Source organism: Archocentrus centrarchus, unplaced genomic scaffold (assembly GCF_007364275.1).
Source record: "Archocentrus centrarchus isolate MPI-CPG fArcCen1 unplaced genomic scaffold, fArcCen1 scaffold_40_ctg1, whole genome shotgun sequence".
NCBI classification, from domain to species: domain Eukaryota; kingdom Metazoa; phylum Chordata; class Actinopteri; order Cichliformes; family Cichlidae; genus Archocentrus; species Archocentrus centrarchus.
The window spans coordinates 2619368-2641706 of NW_022060266.1; the positions used below are offsets into that span (position 1 = coordinate 2619368).

General features: G+C 40.3%; 1 protein-coding gene across 1 annotated transcript in view; it reads left to right on the plus strand.

Annotated features, from left to right (window-relative positions):
- LOC115776876 (glutamate receptor ionotropic, kainate 2) overlaps positions 1-22339 on the plus strand; it is a 413631-nt gene that overhangs the window by 333713 nt on the left and 57579 nt on the right. Inside the window, exon 15 of the mRNA XM_030724665.1 lies at positions 7306-7531. Coding sequence (XP_030580525.1) covers positions 7306-7531 — 226 coding nt within the window. The remainder of the gene's footprint in view (positions 1-7305; positions 7532-22339) is intronic.

Below are 22339 nucleotides of genomic sequence, written 5' to 3' on the forward strand. Positions count from 1 at the left end.
TCTTGAATGAACAGAAAACAAAGCCAAATGCTGCACCAGCTTCTAGCGTTGTTTGACAGTGTGTAGAACAAACCTGATGACACGAACTCCCATTAAGCTTAAAGCCAACCAAACACATCCAAACTTTCCTTTTTTTTTCCAAGGCTGGCAAAAAATGAAGCCTACTGAGTCCAAAGACACATGTGTCCAGTTATCACAATAAACATAACATATTTTCTCAGTATATTTTATTTTATAAACTGGTTTATTGTGTGTTCCAGTTAATTACTAAGCAACTGAAACAGCCTCACGAATTTTAACAGAACAAAAATAATATTTGTTGAAGTGCTCTGTTCACTAGTCTCAGTCTGCTGTCTTTAACAGTCTCCTCGTTCCTCCAAAACATGTGTTGATCATAAGTATTGATGGTCAAGTATAATCAGTAGCTTTGAATAGAATAGAATAGAATAGAATGCTTTTATTGTCATTATACAGAATGTACAATGAGATTGGAGGGCCACTCCTGTTCACTGCCATGCTTTAGAAAGTCACACTTTCTAAAATATAAAATAGAACTAAAAACAAAAATGAACTTAAAACAGAATGTATAAAATATATACATTGTAAAAAATAAAATAAGTATATAAATATAATAATGAAGATAGTGAGTACTTGGTGAATGAATATTGGTTATTACACAATATAGCTCCTGCCAGAGGGCAGCAGGTCAGAGGTCAAAGCCAGGGTGTGAGCTGTCCTTGATGATGTTCCTGACTCTGCTGATGCAGCGGGAGGTGTAGATGTCCATCAGGGAGGGGAGAGGGCAGCCAATGATTCTCTGTGCTGTCTTGACTACCCTCTGAAGCCTCCCTGTCTGCCTCAGTGCAGCTGCCGTACCATACTGTGATACAGTACGTCAGCAGGCTCTCAATGGATGAGTGGTAGAAGATCAGCAGCAGGTTTGAGTCCAAGTTGTTCTTCCTGAGGACCCTCAGGAAGTGAAGTCGCTACTGAGCCTTCTTGATAACAGCTGTGATGTTATCTGACCAAGAGAGATCAGCAGAGATGAGGACACCAAGAAACCTGAAGGTGTGGACCCTCTCCACACGCTCGCCGTTGATGTAGAGGGGAGCTGGGTCAGTCCTGTGCTTCCTGAAGTCAATGATGATCTCTTTGGTTTTCATGGTGTTCAGTACCAGGTTGTTCTCTGAACACCAGGCTGTCAGCTTCAGGACCTCCTCTCTGTAAGCTGCCTCATCTCCCTTCGAGATGAGTCTGACCACTGTGGTGTCGTCAGCAAATTTGACGATGAGGTTGTTATTGTGGGCCGGACTGCAGTCATGGGTGTAGAGGCAGTACAGGAGGGGGCTCAGCACACAGCCCTGTGGGGAACCAGTGCTCAGTGTGCGGGTGGAGGAGAGATGGGGTCCAAGTCTCACAGTCTGGGGCCGGTTGGTTAAGAAGTCCTTTATCCAGAGGGGGGAGGCCCAGGGTGTGCAGTTTGGTGGTGAGAATGTCCGGGATGATTGTGTTGAACGCTGAGCTGTAATCCACAAAGAGCATGCGAGCGTAGCTCTGCCGCTGCTCCAAGTGGCTCAACACAGAGTGGAGAGCTACAGCGATGGCGTCCTCTGTGGATCTGTTTGCACGATATGCAAACTGATGGGTGTCGAAAGTGGGGGGCAGATGGTCTTTGATGTGCTGGAGAACCAGCCTCTCAAAGCACTTCATGATTACCGGTGTGAGGGCCACAGGGCGGCAGTCATTTAGGCTGGTGACAGATGACCTTTTGGGCACTGGGATGATTCTGGCTGTTTTCAGGCGGGGGGTGGGGTGGGGGGGGTGACTGCTGGGCCAGGGAGAGGTTGAAAATCCTGGTGAGAATCAGGGTGAGCTGGTGGGCACAAGCTCTGATCACTTTGCCAGGTACTCCTGGGGTTCACTGCCAAGAGCACGTGCCGTACCTCATGCCCCTTTGTTTGGACCCAGGCTTCATTTTGACAGCAAATTTTGATTTAGTTGTAGTCATAATTTAGTCATCTGAATAGTTTTTAGTTTTATTCTGTTTTAGTTGACTAAAATATAAAGGGTGTAACATGTAAATGCTTTTTCTACATTAATTCCATTTATCACTTTTTTTTTGCTATGAAAGTATTTTTAATTATGCAATCCAAATAAATTTTAGCATAGCAGTAAATCAATGAATGAATAACCAGCATAGAGTTTCATTCCACATCTACTTATTTCAGACACACAACATATCAGGCATCTCTACTTCACAGTGTTTACTAGAAGCACACATTACACATTACCCTATTGGTCATGACGTGCACTAATTAATTGTAAATAAAACTACCTAATCTGATTTGTGTACTTTCTAGGGTTTACGGAGCCATTTGGAGCGTGATCATCAAACGCAGATGCCTGTAGTTAGCCTGCTAGTTTCCCGACTCTGGTCCAGACACACTGCCGTGCACATTATAGCATTTCACCTGCTTCCCACACACACACCCGATGATTAACAGCACCTTACTGACACAATACGAGTGCTTTACAGCAAGTCACGCTCTGAAAGGTACAGGGCAGGAAAAGAGGCACTCTATTTGTTCCATTGAACTTAGTGAAGTCAGTTTGTAGCCATTGCCACGGTGAGTTCTCCCAGTATGCATGAACATCAGCTTATGATTTGTAAACACAGTTCTTTTACACTTTATATCTGCATGCTCATGTTTTCTCCGCTTAATGTGCTCGACTGTGAACTGGCTGATCCGAAAACTCTCACTGCTGAGTGCCTCATCTGTGTGTGCCTGCCTCTGGCCCCACGCCTACTATAACATGAGAGGTTAATTAACTATGGGAAACAGGTGTGCTACTATCCTCACCTGGCACTGCTCCCAAACCACAGCACTCCACCTCTCTCTCCTACTGCTGAGCCAGGAAATCAAACCCCACAAAGTTATTCCTGGTAGTCCCAATAACCAAAATAAAAACAGAGGTAATCAAGTTTTTTCATCTATAGTCCCCAAACTTTAGTTTCCTCTGCCTGTCTGTGTTAGGATGGCACCCCTCACTGCCTTAAAACTCATTTTTAGTCATTGGTTTTAGATCAAAATTACAACGGTGTACTCTTAACTCATATTTATTGTTTTTTAATATTTTTATTTTTTTGTTGTTTGACATTATGGTGCTTTGTATAGCACTTTGTAAAACTCGCCTCTGCATATGATGTCTTTCTGAAGTTATCGGGTTATTTCCTATAAGGAAATGTCGTTTACAAAAAAAAATTATTATAACTTCATGTGATTCATACACTTCAGCCTGGCTGAAGAATTGATCATGAAAATATTTACCATTTGCTGACAATGACCAGTGTTACAAGAATTTTTATGAATCTTTCCTTTTGTAAAAGCAGCAGTGCCACACTATGAAAACACTTATAACTGCTACAGTGGGGGAAATAATTATTTGATCCTCTGCTGAATTTGTAAGTTTGCTCGCTTACAAACTAATGATCAGCCTTTAATTTTTGTGGTCATTTCATTTTAATGAAGAGATATCAACTAAATATCCAGAAAAAACACATCACATAAGAGTTATAAATTGATTTGCATGTCATTGAGTGAAATAAGTATTTGATCCCCAACAACCCAGCCAACATTCTTGTTTCCACAGAGTGTCCATGTGACACACAGATTACAATCAATCAATTACAGATGATCCTGAGCTACAGGGCTACAAAGCATCATCAAGAAGCTTGGTGAGAAGGTGACAGCTTATTTGGAAATCAAAGAAATATAAAATGACCTTTGGTCTCGAGCACCATGAAAGATTCAATTCAATTCAATTTCAATTTTATTTATATAGCGCCAAATCACAACAAACTGTCGCCTCAAGGCGCTTTTTATTGTGGGTAAAGACCCTACTTGCCTTGTGGGGTGAGGATGATCATGAGAAAGATGCTGGATCAGCGCAAACCTACACAGGAGGAGCCTGGCCATGTACCGTAAAACTGTGGATGAGAACCTCCCTCCCTCAGCTAGAACACTGAAATGCATGTTTCCTAAAGGATGTGAAACAGAGCAACATTAGTTACAATCATAGTGCAACAATTATTCATGTGGATAATGTGTGGGTGAAGATTTAGTTATCAAAAAAAAAAAATTGCAACAATACTGATACCAACAGTGCCATCTACGCCTCCGCCAGTGGACATACAACTTCACTGCAGGCAGGCACACTCCCATCCCATTAATCTCATTGCTAGCAACTGAACACATGAACAGTACTTGATATTCATATTGCTGAACAACACTTTATCATGGATTTCAAGCAGACAGTAAAGCTTCCATAGCTGTCTCCTTAGTTTAGTCTCATTAGATGACTTCTGGGTTAAAAGAGAAAACATACAAACAAGGCAGGAGGTAAACACATTCACATGCACACACACACACACACACACACACACACACACACACACACACACACACACACACACACACACACACACACACACACACACACACACACAAAATAATATATCAACAAATTACACACATCCATGCAAATATTTTTTTTAAACAAAATATTGCAAGTTTGCCCTGCACGATGATGTCTTTAGTAAAATACAGCTTCTGTATTTTGTACACAGTTGGTCTGAATCTAATATATACAGGCATGTATTTGTTTTTGCTACCTAAAATAAATGCATTCAAATAATGACGCTTATTCCTACACTTCCCCATGCCACAGAGTGTCCAATAAAGACTCACATATTCAACACTATAAAATCTGCAGATAGTAACTGGAATTCTGCTGGACCTGCATCCAAACCTCACCAGATAATACCAAATCGAATCATCTAGACCGTACAGGTAATTTTCAGATTGGAGCTTTTGCTGAAGTATCCTATAATTTACACTGAGGCTGTTATTAAACATTCCAATTTTGCCTCAAGATATCAACTATACTCATCTCAACTGCAGCTTATACAGTAACAGTCAAAGGTTTGACACAAACCTTTGACTGTTACTGTATACTGTCATGCACTGCACAAAATCCTGTACAATGAAATACTTACCATTAAAGTTGCATCTAGCAGCTATGGCTAATAAAAAAGAGAAACATTAATGTGGGAACTAGGCAACAGACATTATTAGTCCTGCCCTTCTGCAACATTAACAGTGTTCATTTAACAGGCTAACATGATTATTTATGTCTATAAAGTGTTACTGACTTTAAGTCCAAGCTTAAAATAAAGCAAAAGTCTACCAGCAACAAAACAGAAACAAACAGAAACAGAAGCCGCCGACCTTACAATCTCTATTTAATCAGCAGCAAAAGGTGATCATCAGAAGCACAGCTCTGCCTCACACAACTTAAAAACATTTGCTTTTTTTTTTTGTTGTTGTTGCTTCACCTAAGAGGGTGGTAAAAAGTTTATCATATATATGGACTAGTTCTTATATAGCGCTTTTCTACTCTGAGCATTCAAAGTGCTTATACAACACGTTTACCCAAGCACACCCATTCATACAAGTACTTCCATGATTAACTAAGCTAAGTGCTTTTTATTATCTAACATTCACACTCCAGCAGTTGCATCGGAGAACAACTTGGGGTTAAGTATTTTGCCCAAGGACACATTGGCACACAGCCTAGAGTAGCCAGGAATTGAACCGCCGGCCTTACTATCAGTAGGTGACCTGCTCTACCTCCTGAGCTACAGTCACTACAGCAACATGATGTTCAGTAAAAAGTGGGGAGAAAAAAACTGCTATATATGTACCTGTTACACAAGTTGGGAAGGTCTGTTGGAGCCAGTTCTAAAAACTGCAGATTCTGAATCCAGTGTGGCACTAATTACAGCCGTGGAACATGGAGTGTGGTATTTCAATGAGAAATATTGATAGGGACATAACAGCTGTCATTTGATAGGTAGCGATTTGTGCCTATGGTCCCTGCCTAAAAAACATAGAATAAATAAGTATAAATTCAAACTTGTTCACCCAGCTCTTGTTTTTTAAAGTAATTAAACATGTATGCTTATACAATCATTCCAAAGAAATCAAGCTCATGATGAGTGTACAGTATGTAAACTTTGGACCACAACTATAAATGTACTCCATGTTGTCCTGACTTTTAACAAAAGCCTAGACTGTGTTTTAAGAGCATCCAGATTCAGTTCTAAAATTTAACAGCTCTACAGCAAAGATTTGGATGCACCAAGAGATTAACAAATTAACAGAGATCAACAGAGGTAAGGAAATTTATCAAGCAGGTGATGACCTGAGAGGATTAGATAGCACACCGTATTTTTAAGGAACTTGCATTTGTAATTTTGAATATCAAAAGATTCTGATCCACTTTTTTAAAACTATGATGATATGACATATTGGATGTATTCTTTTGCACTACGTTGGTTTGGCAGCTATTCATTGTGCACACCAGCTTTGCTTTCCAACAACTCTTGTATGATTTGAATGTAAACAGCTCAAAAAACCTGCATAGAGGCTCTAGGAAGGACACCTCGGTTCTCTGCCTGGCTTAGAGTGTAGGTGGTTATCTGACTCTCCATGTATTCACAGCCACTGCTCTTGCCTTATCAGCAGTCTGAAGCTTGCATGCTCAATCGCCTGATTTGTCAAGGGTGACTCCAAAAGATTCTGATAGGCACTCCGCAAATCACCCAGTTGATCTAAAATATCGACCAGCCACAAAAAGTCATTACACACAATAATGGCGGGCAGGACCTTGGAGATGTGACTTAATTAGGTTTCAAATGGCTTCAAAAATGGCTTCAAATCTGCTCCCCTGGAGAATAATGTGCTCTTGGATTTTTCTCAGTGATTACAGGTGTACTAAGTTAGGCACAGTGCTCTGCTACTGATAGTGCCCTGCTGCTGCTTATACCTGTAGGTGAGATCAGCTGTACGGGCATCAGAGATGAACAATATGGTCATATAAATTCAGACTCTGTTTCAGTCGGCTGTTTAGCATGCTTGCCTGCTTCAACCTATAGTCTACTCATAAACAATATTGACTGAGACAGAGAGAAAGAAAGTTCTACTAAAGCTAATGAAATTCGGAAAGTAACTGAATGTAGTGTTCTGTGAGCCTCCACAGAGCTCCACACATTGACGGTATGTAAAAATACTGATGTGAATGTCACTCATAGCATTATAATTCTTCATGGACCACTAACCAATAACTTTACTTTTCAAAACAGTCTATCAGTACATTACAGTGTATAGCTTTTACAGTGACTAAATTTACATTTTAAATTGCTTTGTGTGTAAGTACTTAAATTATGCTTCTATGTCTCCTCAGAAAACCAAGATCTCTACATATGATAAGATGTGGGAGTTTATGAGCAGTCGGAGGCACTCAGTGATGGTGAAGAACGTTGAGGAAGGCATTCACCGTGTGCTCACCTCAGATTACGCGTTCCTCATGGAATCCACAACCATTGAATTCGTCACACAGCGCAACTGCAATCTCACACAGATTGGAGGCCTCATTGACTCAAAAGCCTATGGGGTTGGCACCCCAATGGGTATGTACGTTATAATTATATATCGTGTTTTGCTTAGTAAAAATGCAAGGTCTTAAGGCTGTAACATCTACAGTATTTTTTCATGAGTCTACAAACTGCTCAGAGCCATTGCATTTTGCAGTGCTGCTGTTTGAGTTTATGCTTCTTTGAAATGTGTTTCCTTTCTGCCCTTCATTTACTATGTCAAAACTCTGAGCCACATGTCATGCAATTTATATGCTTTGTACTGTTCAGTGTGAGGTATGTGTGGATCATGGACAAAAGACTGGCAATATTTTCCTGAGGCAATTAAATTAAATTAAATTAAATTAAATTAAATTAAATTAAATTAAATTAAATTAAATTAAATTAAATTAATCAATAAATAAAAGACTAAAATTTCCACCATGATGTCTCCAACTATCTTTGAAACCTTTAATTTAGGATTTTGATCATCTCCGTTTTGTTATTCTATAAATTGGGCCTGACCATGTTCGAAAGAGAAACTATACAGTTGTGTTCAAAATAATAGCAGTGTGTTTAAAAACATGAGTAAAGCTCAGAATCCTGATAATAGTTTTTATTATATTCTAAATCAAAACATGAAGAAAAAATTATAATTTTTTTGATTATTTTACAGAAAATGAAGAAAAATTCATATTGGTTGTAAAAAAAAAACAAATCGCAGTCTGGATTTTTCTTTACCAACTCATATTAATGTAAACACTGAAACATCTTTAGCATTTATTATTCCTGTGAATCACTAAACTAATAATGCATAACCACTGTTTCTGAGAACTGGTTCACATCTGTGTTGCATGGAGTTGACCAACTTCTGGCACCTGTGAACAGATATTCCAGCCCAGGATGATTTGACAACTTTCCACAGTTCCTCTGCATTTCTTGATTTTGCCTCAAAAACAGCACTTTTGAGGTCACCCCATAAGTTTGCTATCACATTAAGGCCTGGAGATTGAGCTGGCCACTCCATAACTTAAATTTTTTGCTCATCATTGGCTGAGTCTTTACCAGTCTGGCGATTCTTCCATCCATTCAGATGGTAGCCTTCCATTTTATTCCACGTCCCTCTGGTTTTGTTTTCCATTTTAGAGCATTGGAGATCATTTTAGCCAAACAGCCCATCATTTTCTGCACTTCTTTATATTTTCCCCTGCCCAATCAACATTTTAATCAAAGTACACTGTCCATCTGAACAATGTCAGTAATGCATGTGCAACATGTGTTGGCTTCATCCTTAACCCTCTGGGGTTGGTGGGCGGTCTGACACATCCAGATGACATTGCTGATTTAAGATGATGTAGCGGGATACTGCCTTGCTGAGTCACCATTTGAGCTGAAAGTGTGTACTTCAAACTACATACCAGTTTTTAAATTGTGTTGATAGGCCAAGTAAAACCAGAGTTATGATCAATAACACCATGCTTTCTTCTGTCTTCACATTTGATGCGGTTTTCTGCAGGAAGAAACAGCAAAAAGTGGATATTTTTTATTTGCTAGCAGGAAGTGCTTGAGAATAAAAAAACCTCCAAAAAACAAGAGAATTGGTGGAAAAATGCAGAAAATTACTCAGCAGCATGTGACATTTGATTGCTGGGGAACAGGTGAAAAGGTGGTGAAAGACCAATATTGCAATATTGATGGCAATTATTGTCTGTGATGGGCCCATAGTCTTGTGGTGGACAGGAACTATTTTTTGGAGGAGCACAAACAATTTGTGTGGCATCTTATTGTGACAACTATCCATGCATTCGCTTCCGCTCATCCTGTTCAGGGTCGTGGGGGGGTCTGGAGCCTATCCCAGCTGTAATAGGGTGAGATGCAGGGTACACCCTGAACAGGTCGCCAGCCTGTCACAGTGCCAACACATAGAGACGAACAACCTTTCACGCTCTCATCCACACCTATGGGCAATTTAGAGTAGCCAATTAACCTAACCCCAGTAAGTGCATGTCTTTGGAATGTGGGAGGAAACCCATGCAAGTACGGGGAGAACATGCAAACTCCACATAGAGAGAGGGAGAGGCCTGGGCCAAGGTGGAATCGAACACAGACCTTTCAGATGTTATTCTAACTGTGCGGCGGCAGTAGTGCGGCAGCAGTGCTAACCACTGCGCCACCATGCTGCCAACTAGTTGTATAAAAACTCCTGCAGCATTTTCTGCATTTTAATGTAAATATACTGTATAGATGTTGCATAAGACTTTGTTGTTTGCTATATTTTATCTAAGTTTTTAAAATTTACAACTTACATTTGTAAAAAGATGTTTGTGGTTGTCACAGTAAAAACTTTTTTCTATTCGGATTTTATGTTTTTATGTGATTTTAGGTCCAATGTATTAATACAGTATGTTCAAATGAAAGAATAACTGTACAGTCACCCATGAGAGGTTGGCTGAACACAATGATACCAAACAAAGCAAAGTAAACAGTTTTTAAGGTGAACTACAAAGGTCAAATCAAAAGTAGTCAAAATCAGACAATTTCCCCCGAGACCCCAGAGGGGCCACCTGATTATTTTTTTTTTCACAGAATAAATGACCTCACTGCTATTATTTTGAACACACCTGTTTCAATTACTTATTCAATTACACAAACTCAGGAGCATGTATATCAGGCATGTTGGGTCTGTTGGTTTTTCATGACTCTACTACACCTACTGGTAAATTATTTGAATGTAGTCATATAATTTCTACCAAAAAAGTGATCTGGTTGGTCATGTTTGACAGCTATTATTTTGAACACAGCTGTACTTGGGGAGATACAGTACCTGTCAAAGGTTTGGACAGACTCACCCATTCATATGAAACTTTTGACTGGTACTATATGTGGAATTGCTGTGATTGGCTACCTGGATGTGTTAACAAGGTGCTTCTGTTGTTTACTTAAATGGCAAAAACCAGGCTTAAAACATAATGACTAGAAAAACGTACAGTAGCTGTCTATAAGGTCAGACAAAGCAATATCCACCTGTCACTTAGTCCAGAAATGTCCTTCATTATGCTGAACTTTAAGCCTCAATATAACGTAAGTGGGTTATTTACTTATAAATTGAGGTACTTCAACACGGAAGTCTGATTGGATTGTTTTTGGAGCCTAACTCAAGTGGCCATTTGAGGAACTGCACTTCTGTGGCTTGGTTTTTCAGCACCAGAGATTGCTACATGTAATGGCAAAAGAGATGACTTCAGTATATTAATGCATAATAAGAGTAGGATTATAACTTGCGGTGCACTATGGCAGTTCAATGGAAGTTCTACTTTGACACTGCAGTTCAAGGGCAGAGATCAGGGCTTCATGAGTGTGAGTTCTTTCTTTAGATGGATTGCATTTCATATTAAACAGAATCCTAAATAATATTCTTTTGCTCTTTTGGTTGTTTTCACAATGGCTTTTAAACATCATTTGTATCAGTGTTTTACCAGATAACTGTTGATTTGATGGTAATATATGCCACTAATACTGGTAATGTAGTAGTAGGAAGGATTAAAAATATATGATCCTTCCTGCTAGGTTTTAGCATATCATGAATCCAGGTCATGAATATATCTATGTGTGATGCGGTATACTGTGCTTTGTTGTTGCAAGCTGTAAACTGTATCTTGGCAGTTTACATTGCAAAACATGCCAGAGGGTAATCCTTGTGGAGGAATACTTAGCTGGGAAAATCCCGGGGCTATCTTCAGCATGCAGAGGAACAGTGCAACACAAATAGAGGGATTAAAACAGAGGGGGTATTACACATTGCGTGTGTGTGTGTGCGTGTGTGTGTGTGGGGGGGGGGATATGAGGGGGTGAAACATCAGATGCAGATGCCATAATCATGTTACAAATAACAATAATACAGTGAGAAGAAAACTCTTGTTAAATACCTGCAGAATTCCAGTCGGCAGGCGTCTTACAATAATGACTGAAATTAAGCTGCTTCATTCACAGAGAGGGGGTTGTACTCATACAATAGCTCATACACGTACAGTGGTTATGCCTTTTCCAAATATATCATCTGCTATAAGCTGTGTAAAAGAATGCAAGTGCAGTGACCCTGCAGCTTGGTAGCACTGCCTACCAAGAAGAAATGTCCATGTATTTTGAAGAATGCTTTAAATGCAGATTCCAATAATTCTAGAATAATCACATCATGTGATTATTGGATCTGGTATGGTTCACTGGTTGCTTTCCAAGAAGGAATGAGTTTAAAACTAAGGTCATAAGACATTAATGAGGCATAATTTTATGACCACCTGCCTAATGTTGTGTTAGTCTCCCTTTTGCTGCCAAAAAAAGGAAACAACTGTGATGCGCTGTGTATTCTGACACCTATCCGAACCAGCATTAAGTTGTTTTTGGCAATTTGAGCTACAGTAGCTCGTCTGTTGGATTGGACCACACAAGCCAGCCTTTGCTTCCCACATGCATCAGTGAGCCTTGGCTGCCCACGAGCCTGTCGCTGGTTCACCGCGGTTCCTTCCTTGGACCACGCTTGATAGATACTGAACACTGCAGACTGGGAACACCACACAAGATCTGCCGTTTTGGAGATGCTCTGAGCCAGTCAACTAGCAATCACAAATTTGCCTTTATTAAAGTCGCCTGTCAGTGGTCATAATACTATGCCTGATAAATGTATTTCATGTATTTCTCTTGCTATTCAAAGAATGAGACTTAAATAAGTCTACATTTTCTTTTTATGAACAAGTACCATATTTTCTAACTACTCGCTCCTTTCTGTGGCTCTCGGCTTCAAGTGCAACGGTTCCTATCAAAGACTTAAATTTGAATTAATGAACAAATAATAAATTAAAAATTATGCAAAGAAAATATGGAAATGAAAGCTCAGTAATTTTTGTAGTCTAAGTGCATCACCATGTTTCATTTAACATGTGCAGTAGCTACTGGTGCTCTTGTCCAGACAGTTCCTTCCCATTTGACAAAACACCAGTCTAACATGAGAAAGCTGTGACAGCATCTTTCATAGTCTTGCTCATGGAATTAGCTTTAATAGGAATTAATGAAATATCCATCCATCCATTCTCTTCCGCTTATCCGGGGCCGGGTCGTGGGGGCAGGAGCCTAAGCAAAGAAGCCCAGGCTTCCCTCTCCCCAGCCACCTCCTACAGCTCATCCGGAGGGACCCCAAGGCGTTCCCAGGCCAGCCGAGAGATATAATCCCTCCAGCGTGTCCTGGGTCTACCACGGGGCCTCTTCCCGGTGGGACATGCCCAGAACACCTCATCTAGGAGGCATCCTAATCAGATGCCCGAGCCACCTCAACTGGCTCCTTTCAATGTGGAGGAGCAGCGGCTCTACTCTGAGCCCCTCCTGGATGGCCGCACTCCTCACCTTATTTCTAAGGGAGAGGCCAGCCACCCTTCGAAGGGAACTCATTTCTGCCGCTTGTATTCGTGATCTTATTCTTTCGGTCACTACCCAAAGCTCGTGGCCATAGGTGAGGGTAGGAACGTAGATCGACCGGTAAATCGAGAGCTTCGCTTTTACACTAAGCTCTCTCTTCACCACGACAGACCGGTGCAGCGTCCGCATCACTGCAGAGGCAGCCCCGATCCGTCTGTCGATCTCCCGCTCCCTTCTCCCATCACTCGTGAACAAGACCCCGAGATACTTGAACTCCTCCACATGGGGTAAGAACTCGTTCCTGAGCCAGAGAGAGCACTCCACCTTTTTCCGGCTGAGGACCATGGCCTCAGACTTAGAGGTGCTGATTCTCATACCGGCCGCTTCACACTCGGCTGCGAACCGTTCCACTGTGAGCTGGAGGCCACCCCCTGATGAAGCCAACAGAACCGCATCATCATATAATGAAATATAATAATATGAAATGCTGTTGTACTGAGGCTGTACTTTAGGACCAATGTGGTCTGTGCTGTTTCATAAAGCTGTTTATGCATATATGCCCATCATTTAACTTCATATCCATATTGCAAGATGATATAGTTTTAAATCATTTAACACAGGTTAGCAAAGATGAATATACAGTCTACTGTATTTGGAAACACACACAACACAGTCAATATTTGAATTTCATTGGTGCAATTTTTGGGGGGTTTTGGGGTCTCTGTATGATTTGTTTACAAAGATGAATTATATAATTCTACCATACTTGTAATTTACTTTCAGCAATCAAATTTGTTTACAGCTGTAATCAGATTTCATTTTGTCAACTCCATTCACATAGTAAGAAATAATAGTGTAGTGGACAATGCAGTATAATAAAGTTGCTTTGTGTGCATCTTCTGAGCATGCAGAGGTGCACCAGTGTTTAGTAGGCAGTGTTCAAAGAGTGCAGCTTTTACTTTGAAGGTGACTGTTCTCTCTTCCTTGTTGCATCACAATTTTCACAGTTTCAAGTCCACTTGACAAGTAATCTGTGAGTGTTTGCAGACAAGTCGATGTTTTCCATTTAAACTACTGCCAACTGCAGCAACCTGCTAGACAAGCAAGCACAAGGAGGTGCAGCTCCATAGACCACTCTGTGACTTCTCACTTCAACGACCAGCGGTTACTGCCGGGGGGTACTGACCAGTCTATAGGCCTGTATGACTCACAGTGATTTCACAGTGAGTGCCACCAACCACTTTTTCCCCTCACCACCAGTTGTTGCCAGGTAACCAACAGGTCTGTAGGCCTGTGTGCCTGGGGCCTTTACAGGATTGGGATGTGGGGATTTTGGAACAGAAACATTTGAAAGCTCATTTAGGAAGACAGAAACATTCCTGCAACCACACCTGTGGCTCAGCAGGTAGTCTTTTGTTCATTAACCGCAGATTCTGTGCTGTCCAAAAATGGAAGCATAACTAAGCAACTAACTGAACCCCAGTTGTTCTAAATCTTGGGGCCTTGCATGGCCACTTGCAAGAACTGCTGTGTGAAAATGTCAGAAACTGCAGTTATGTAAAATATGTAAATGCAATTCACTTAGCAGCATTTTAACTGACAGAACAAGTATTATCTCTTATAAAAAAAAGGTATATTGTAAAGCTGTCGCTGTCACACATGCTGGCAGAGGAAGGCAGTATACACCAGTCACGCAACAGTCATTTAATGTAATATTTTCATTATAGTGAGAAGTACTTGTGCAGTAAAGATGAGGACATAATACTGATAGGCCTATTTCACTTACGTATTCACACATCTGCACTTTTGCCAACTTTTCCCCTCTGGCTTTAGCTGCAGCCCTGTGTTGCTTTTAGCCTGGATCATATTTTTTAAGTTTCTCATATTTGTTTTTAATTATACTTTGTTCTTCTTCTTCAACTTGTCTATTGGTCACTTGGTGCCAGCATAGTCCTTTTCACCTGAGCTCATAGCTTAATTAATAAAACCTGGGTTGGCTTACAGAGTTGATAATCACTATGGTGTTAAGTGTTATTTACAGGGAAAAAAGACTGAAATAAGCTAAACTGTGATGGGTGTCTGTGAGGGAGAGGATGCATTAAAAAATGATTTTGTGATGCAATAAAATCCTGAAAAAAAGTCACTTTTATATCATAATTGCTGAATTTAGTTTCTGAGCATCCTCATTACAAATGCAATGTAAAGTCAGTGCATTTAGACAGAAAGACAACAACAATATTGGTCTGTGCTTCAGAATTGTGAAGGGATATAAGAAAGCACTATCATGCCATCACTTATTAAAAGTGAACAAAACAATTAAGATAAAAATACATTCCCCATTCATCATAGCTTTTAGGTCACTTGCATCTGCCCCTGCCCTCACACTTTTACTGTGGCCATTTTCTCAGAGAGTGAAGTTGAGATTAGTTTTCTTCTTCTTTTGCTCTTCTTAACCTTGTGTTTTTGGCATTATTTATTATAAGAGATTCTCTGTAGTGGAAAGACTGGCCCTAAAGAAGGACGCTGCATTACATTTTGTCCCTAACAAGTAAATCACAAGAATACCTTTCTTTGCTGATGTGTTATAATAATTGTATTTTAGTGCTTTTTTCTGTGTTTAAAGTGTGTTTTAAGGTCTTTAAGTGGACTCATTGCCTGTACTAATGTCACAAGGTTTGCTTCCCATTTTGTGAAGCTGCTGTTGCCTAATAAGTCTATATTATTCCTCAGTGTCTTTTTCTTCTTGGATGACGAAACAAAAGAATGTTTGAATGACAAGCAAACTTAGTGATCAATATCCAGCTAATTAACCCCACATGCATGCACTCAACACGCAGACAGATACAGTAATGTTACCTAGCTAATTTCATGAGCTTTAAAATACACAAATTTGATGACAGATAAGACTTATTCTTTCACACAATCATGAATGCACACTTTTCTGATGTAAGAAATTAAATACTTACAGGTATCAGTTTTTGCTGTGTAAAATAATCTTAAGGGGGTGACACTGTGTGGTCTAACAAACTACAGTGGGGAAAATAAGTATTTGATACACTGCTGATTTTGCAAGTTTTCCCACCTACAGTTCTCTCCTCTCCTCCTTTCCTAAGAATAGAGATGTCTAATTTTTATCATAGGTACACTTCAACTGTGAGAGACAGAATCTAAAAAAAAGATACAGAAAATCAGATTGTATGATTTTTAAATAATCAATTTGCAGTTTATTGCATGAATGACCACCTACCAACCAGAAAGAATTCTGGCTCTCACAGACCTGTTTTTCTTTAAGAAGCCCTCCTGTTCTGCACTAATTACCTGTATTAATTACACTTGTTTGAACTCATTATCTGTATAAGACACCTGTCCACAAACTCAATCAATCACGCCACAATGCCCATTCTTTAAATGTAAAATAAATACTGCAATGTATTGCAAACAGAACAGAGCTGTACTTTTTGGGCAAAAAAGTTATAAGCATTGAATTACCTTTGAATTTCTAGACTTTTGTTTATTGTAATGCATTAGTGCAGTGGGCTATTACATTGCTTTGAGCTGCCAGATTACAACTTTGTAACTGATGCTAGATTTAGCAAAGCCTGTCATTTTGCATTCCACTCTCCCCTGAATTGAAGGATTAGGCTCCACTCTTATGGGCACTCATAGAGACTGCTCTTTGAAGCTCACATATTAATTTATTCTGTATAGCACTGACAAGGATGCCAGCACATTCTTCCACCTACATTACATTTTAAATTTCAGCGCAATTTTTTTGTTTGTTGGGGACGAGAGTAGAGAAAGTTTGTTTTTGTTTTTTTCCTTTCTCTGGCAGAGCATACACAGAGCTATGTCATAATTGTTTTTTTTTTAAGTCTCGGTCTATCACCATTATTATGCAAAAACTGGCAAGGAAAAAAGTTATGGAATGTGGAGAGCTGAAGCATGGACAAAGGAAGCACCTTTGCTGATATCTATTGCTGCACGCAATCATTTTTTTTTTTTTTTTTTAATTGCAAACTAGGGAGGGCATAGGCCCTGACAGAGGACATGCTCTTTGAGTAAGAACATTTTGAAAAAAAAAAGAGAGAAGATCTCGTCAGGTCGAATGCTGTGCCCATCTAAAGGTTAAGTCAAAATCAATAAAATCAATGCTTATGACAAGATTTTCAAATTGCAAACTACTTAAAGTCATTTTACTAAGAAGGATAAACAGACCCAGTGTACAATATAAAATTTTACAACTGCCAATAGCAGGTTATGGCGGGGAACTTTGTCTTTTGGCAATTACTGTAGTTCATCACATATCATGGCATTATTGCACTGATTTAACCAGTCGTATGAAGTAAAATGAAAGGACATTTAAAATGATACCAATTGTTCACATATCAACTGTACTACCAGCAGAAAAAAAAATCTTAGGGTTACATTGGTTTTGTGAACAAATGGAACAAGATATTAAAATCCTTGTACATTTAAATTGGTTTACCAACTAGAGATGTTTAATTTTTGCATAACCAACAATTATAACATCCCTTTTTGGCATTATTTTCTCACTAGAAAATCAAGAATTTGGCAAGTTTCTTTGATTGAAAACTTACTAAAATAAAAACAAAATAAAACAAAAATAGATATCACTAAACCTTTTATCAACAATTCATAAAAGTAATCAAAATGACATTTTGAAAACAGATCAGATACCTCAGCTATCTCCTTATCAGTATAGATATGGACTGGGTAATAGACTGGGTTAGGTATGAAAAGATGCCACATATTTTGGTGGAAATTAATATTATCAACCTACTAAGGGCTGAATTCAAAGACACCCCAAAAACCAAAGTGAAATAATAAAGCAGCAGCCTAGTCCATTTTGCCAAAATTTCATTGCAGCAACTCAAAATGGTACTTAGTAATTTGTTTGGCCCCAACATGCTCGTATGCATGCCTGACCGTGGGGCATGCTCCTAATGAGATGACGGATGCTATCCTGAGGAACTCCTCCCAGATCTGGACCAGGGCATCACTGAGCTTCCGCACAGTCTGAGCTGCAACTTGGCAAAGTCGGGTGGACTAAAACACAATGTCCTATTGGATTTATGTCAGGCAAGCATGGAGGGCCAGTCAATGGTATGAATTCCTTCATTCTCCAGGAACTGCAGCCACATGAGGCTGGGCACTGTCACTCACCAGGAGTAACCAAGGACCCACTACACCTGCATAGGGTCTGACAATGGTTCCAAGAATTTCATCTCAACACGTAATGGCAATCAGGGTGCTATTGACTAGCTGTAGCTATCTGTCCATCTCTCCATGGATATGCCTCCCCAGACCATCACTGACCCACCACCAAATAGTTCATCCTGATATATGTTACAGGAAGCATAATGTTCTCCGTGGCTTCTCCAGACCCTTTCATGTCTGTCACATGTGCTCAGGGTGAATTCTTGTATTCTATGGCAAAAGCCAATTGGGCTCCATTGTGCCATGCAGGGAGCACAGGGCCCACTAAAGCACAGGGCCCACTTGAGGATTGTCTGGTCAGAAACAAACTCCTGGAATCTCCTCCACGCAAGTCTTCTGGTAATGTCATGGATTGACGTGCCATCCTGCAGGAGTTGGACTACCCGTGCAACATCTGTAGCATCATATTGCCTCATGCTACCAGTAGTGACACTGACCTTATCCAAATGCAAACCTAATGTATAAACAGTCATAAAAGATGAGTGCAAAAATATCAGTATCCTCCACTTGCTGGACCATTATTCTTTTGGGGTTGTCTCATTGTTGCCCCTCTATGCACCTGATGTTAATGCCATTGACACCAAAGCAGCTGAAACCCCTCTGTTACTTAACCAACCAGCTCAATGTCCCAGAAGTTTAACTGACTTGGTGCTATACTCTGATTAAAGAGTGTTTTTGGTTTTTTTGAGGTTTTTTTGAGTAGGATGCAATAGATCCCATGACACTCACTCAACAATATATACTGATGAAACACAGTACTATGACTACCTGCCTAACATTGTGTTAGTCCCCTTTTTGCTGTCAAAACAGTCCTAACCCATAAAGGAATAGATTCCAGATACAACAGCACACCTTCAGGGGTCTAGTGGAATCCATGCCTTGATAGCAACAGATCCTGTAAGTTATGAGGTGGGACTTGTTTGGGACGTGTTTTTCCAGCACATCAAAGTCCACACCTCAAATTTGTTGTTGTGCTCCTTAAGCCATTCTTAATCCATTTGTGCTTTGTGGGAGGGTGAATTATCCTGAAGTATCACACTGCCTCTGGCTGCTTGGCATCTTCCCATAGTGCATCATTGTGCCAGGTGTTCCCCAGGTAAGCGACACACAAATACAGTACTGATACTCACGTGCACATTGTTGGCACTTTCCACAGTAGAAAGGCACCATGAGTGGTCTGTGGCTATGCAGCCCCATATGCAACAAACCGCAATGCACCGTGTATTGTGACACCTTTCTATCACAACCAGCATTAACTTTTTTGGCAATTTGAGCAATAGTAGCTCGCCTGTTGGATCGGACCACATGGCCCACCCTCTCCACCTGCATTGGTGAGCCTTGGCTGCCCATGACCCTGTAACTGGTTCATCACTGCTCCTTCCTTGGACCACTTTTGATACATACTGACCAATGAGACCCCACAAGAGCTGCTGTTTCACAATGTGGCCCTTGTCAAACTCTGTCAATTACTTACACTTACTGTATTTTTCAGGCTATAAGGTGCACTTAAAATCCTTAAATTTCCTCAAAAATCGGCAGTGCTCCTTATAATCCGGTGCGCCTTATGTACAGTGGTGGACAGTAATGAAGTACAAATACTTCGTTACTGTATCTGTACTTTACTTGAGTATTTATTTCTCTGAAAACTTTTTACTTTTACTCCCTACATTTTTAGACAAGTATCTGTAGTTTCTACTTCTTACATTTTTAAAACAAGCTCGTTACTTTAGGTTTAATGCATCTGAGAAACGTTTGCATTTCCGGTCAGTGCGGTAGCCGGCTTCTGATTGTGAGGGTTTTTTTCTTGGAAGTTGCAAAAACAGGGTGGGAGGGAGGGAACAGACGGTAGAGGGAGAGGCTCCTGCAACGCTCGCTCGGAGACCGGAAAGAGCCAGAGGAAGTTGTGCTTTACATAGAGGCTGCACGCCGGAACGGTGAGGAAAATAAATGACAGAAAACGTAGAGGCCAAAAAAAGTGTCTGCAGTTTGTCACACAGTGTGTTTGCAGCTAAAAGAACAGCTGCTGTATTTTAAGGGAGAGCAAAGAATGAACGATAACTTCACTCAGATGGAGAAAGATGGAAGAAAGAGGTAGAAACGTCCTCCAAGGAGCTGCTTTTACTTTATTACTTTGAGTAGATTTCAGAGCCTGTACTTTTTTACTTTTACTTGAGTACAGAAGTTGAACCAGTACTTCAGTTTTTATCAGAGTAGTTTTTAACACAAGTACTTGTACTTCTACTTAAGTACAGAATGTCAGTACTTTGGCCACCACTGCTTATGTATGAATTCTTGTTGTGCTTACTGACCTTGAAACAATTTTATATGGTACACTGCGCTCAAAAATCTGTCGAAATGTTTTAGTGCGACTTTGGTAAGGGACGTTTAATAAATACCAACATTTTCCAGAGCGTAAGCGTACAACAGGGGGGAGGGGTAACACCCAGCGTACGGTTTTCAAATAGTTGAGCACTGCCGTCTGACCGCCGTTGCGTGCGCCGTTGCGTGCGCCGTTGCGTGCGCCGTTGCGTGGTCTGCAGCGATATTTCCTCCAGTCTGGCAGATCAGTTCAAAGGCCTCATTGAATTCTGTAAAATAGTCCATCATAGATTCACAAACTGACTCTACTGACGATATTAGACAGGAACAAGCTGTGAGTGCAGCGCAGCAGGTGTGGAAAGCAGCCAAAGCCGCTGGAGATAAATTCAACAAGAAGTGGAAGCATTGTTCCAAAAATAGAAACTGTATGCAGTAAACTGCAGAAAACTATGATGGATTTTATTCTACATGTTCCGGCCCGTATATTTCTGCGTAATCTGGCGATCAATGGCCGGCGTTCTTGCCAACTTTTTTGTAACAAAACTCGCTGTCGACTGCTAAAGGACGAATCGAGGTCCGGGGGTGTCTGTGTGCTGTTCTCCTTGGTGCCAAAGAGAGGTCTAGGCGATACCACAGCGTATGAAGGGATGCAGTACGAGCGCTGTATGTATGCAAAACACGGTGACAGCGGAGTTTTCAGGTTTCAGCTGTTGAGTCAAAAAGGGATTTCCTTTTTTTTTTTTTTTTTTTCCCATATTTTTCTTTGCTTATATCGGTAAATATACTGGTGCACAGGATTTATGAAGGGCTTATATATAAAATGAAGGTATGGCTTGTTCTTACCCTCATTAATAAAGAATATATTGCAGCGTCTGTTAAGATGTTGAAGAAGATGGCGAGAGATTGCCAGCAAAAGTTGCCCTTTTATTAACAATTAAATGGTTGCTGTGTGCCACAACCAAAACAAAACAGTAACTAGAAGCACTCAGAGAGCGAAACCTCTGCCAAGGCCATAGGGTCACTGACGCTGTAATACGTGTATCTAAATACTGTGAAATCTTTCATCTTTCCCAGACAACAATAACCCCCTATCCCGCAATAGTGAAGAATCATTAAAAAAATTCCTGGATCCACATCGTGCTCCGGATCACCGCCAAAATTTAATCAGTTCTTCCTTTTGTCATTTCCAACCAGTCCACAAAATGTCATCGAAATCCATTCATAACTGTTGGAGTAATCCTGCTGACAAACAAACAAACCAACGCGACCGAAAACATAACCTCCTTGGCGGGGGTAACAACGAAATTGACTCAGATAATGATGAGAAGGAACCCGGCATGCTTGATGCCGAAATCGCCCAACTGTTCAACTCAGACACTGAAGATGAGGAATTTGATGGATTTGAGGAAGATGAATGATTTAAAATGTGAGGGTATTCTTCTGTATTTGTTACAACTGAACAATATTCTGAGTTTTGTGAATGAGTTGAATAAAGTTCGACTTACCTGACTCTTTTGTTTCGCTCTACATATGTTTCATCATGCACCTTATAACCCATTGTGCCTTATGTGTGAAAATAGACCCGTTCATTGATAGTGCGCCTTATAATGCGGTGCCCCTTATGGTTCGAAATATACGGTACTCAATTTCCGTCTTATACACTGGCTTGCAAAAGTATTCATACCCCTTGAACTTTTCCATATTTTGTCACATTACAACCACAAACATGAATATATTTCACTGGAATTTAATGTGAAAGACCAACACAAAGTGGTATACAATTGTGAAGTGGAAAGAAAATTATACATGATTCAAAACATTTTTTGCAAATAGAAAACTCAAAAGTGCGGTGTGCAAAAGTATTCAGCCCCCCTGAGTCAATACTTTGTGGAACCACCTTTT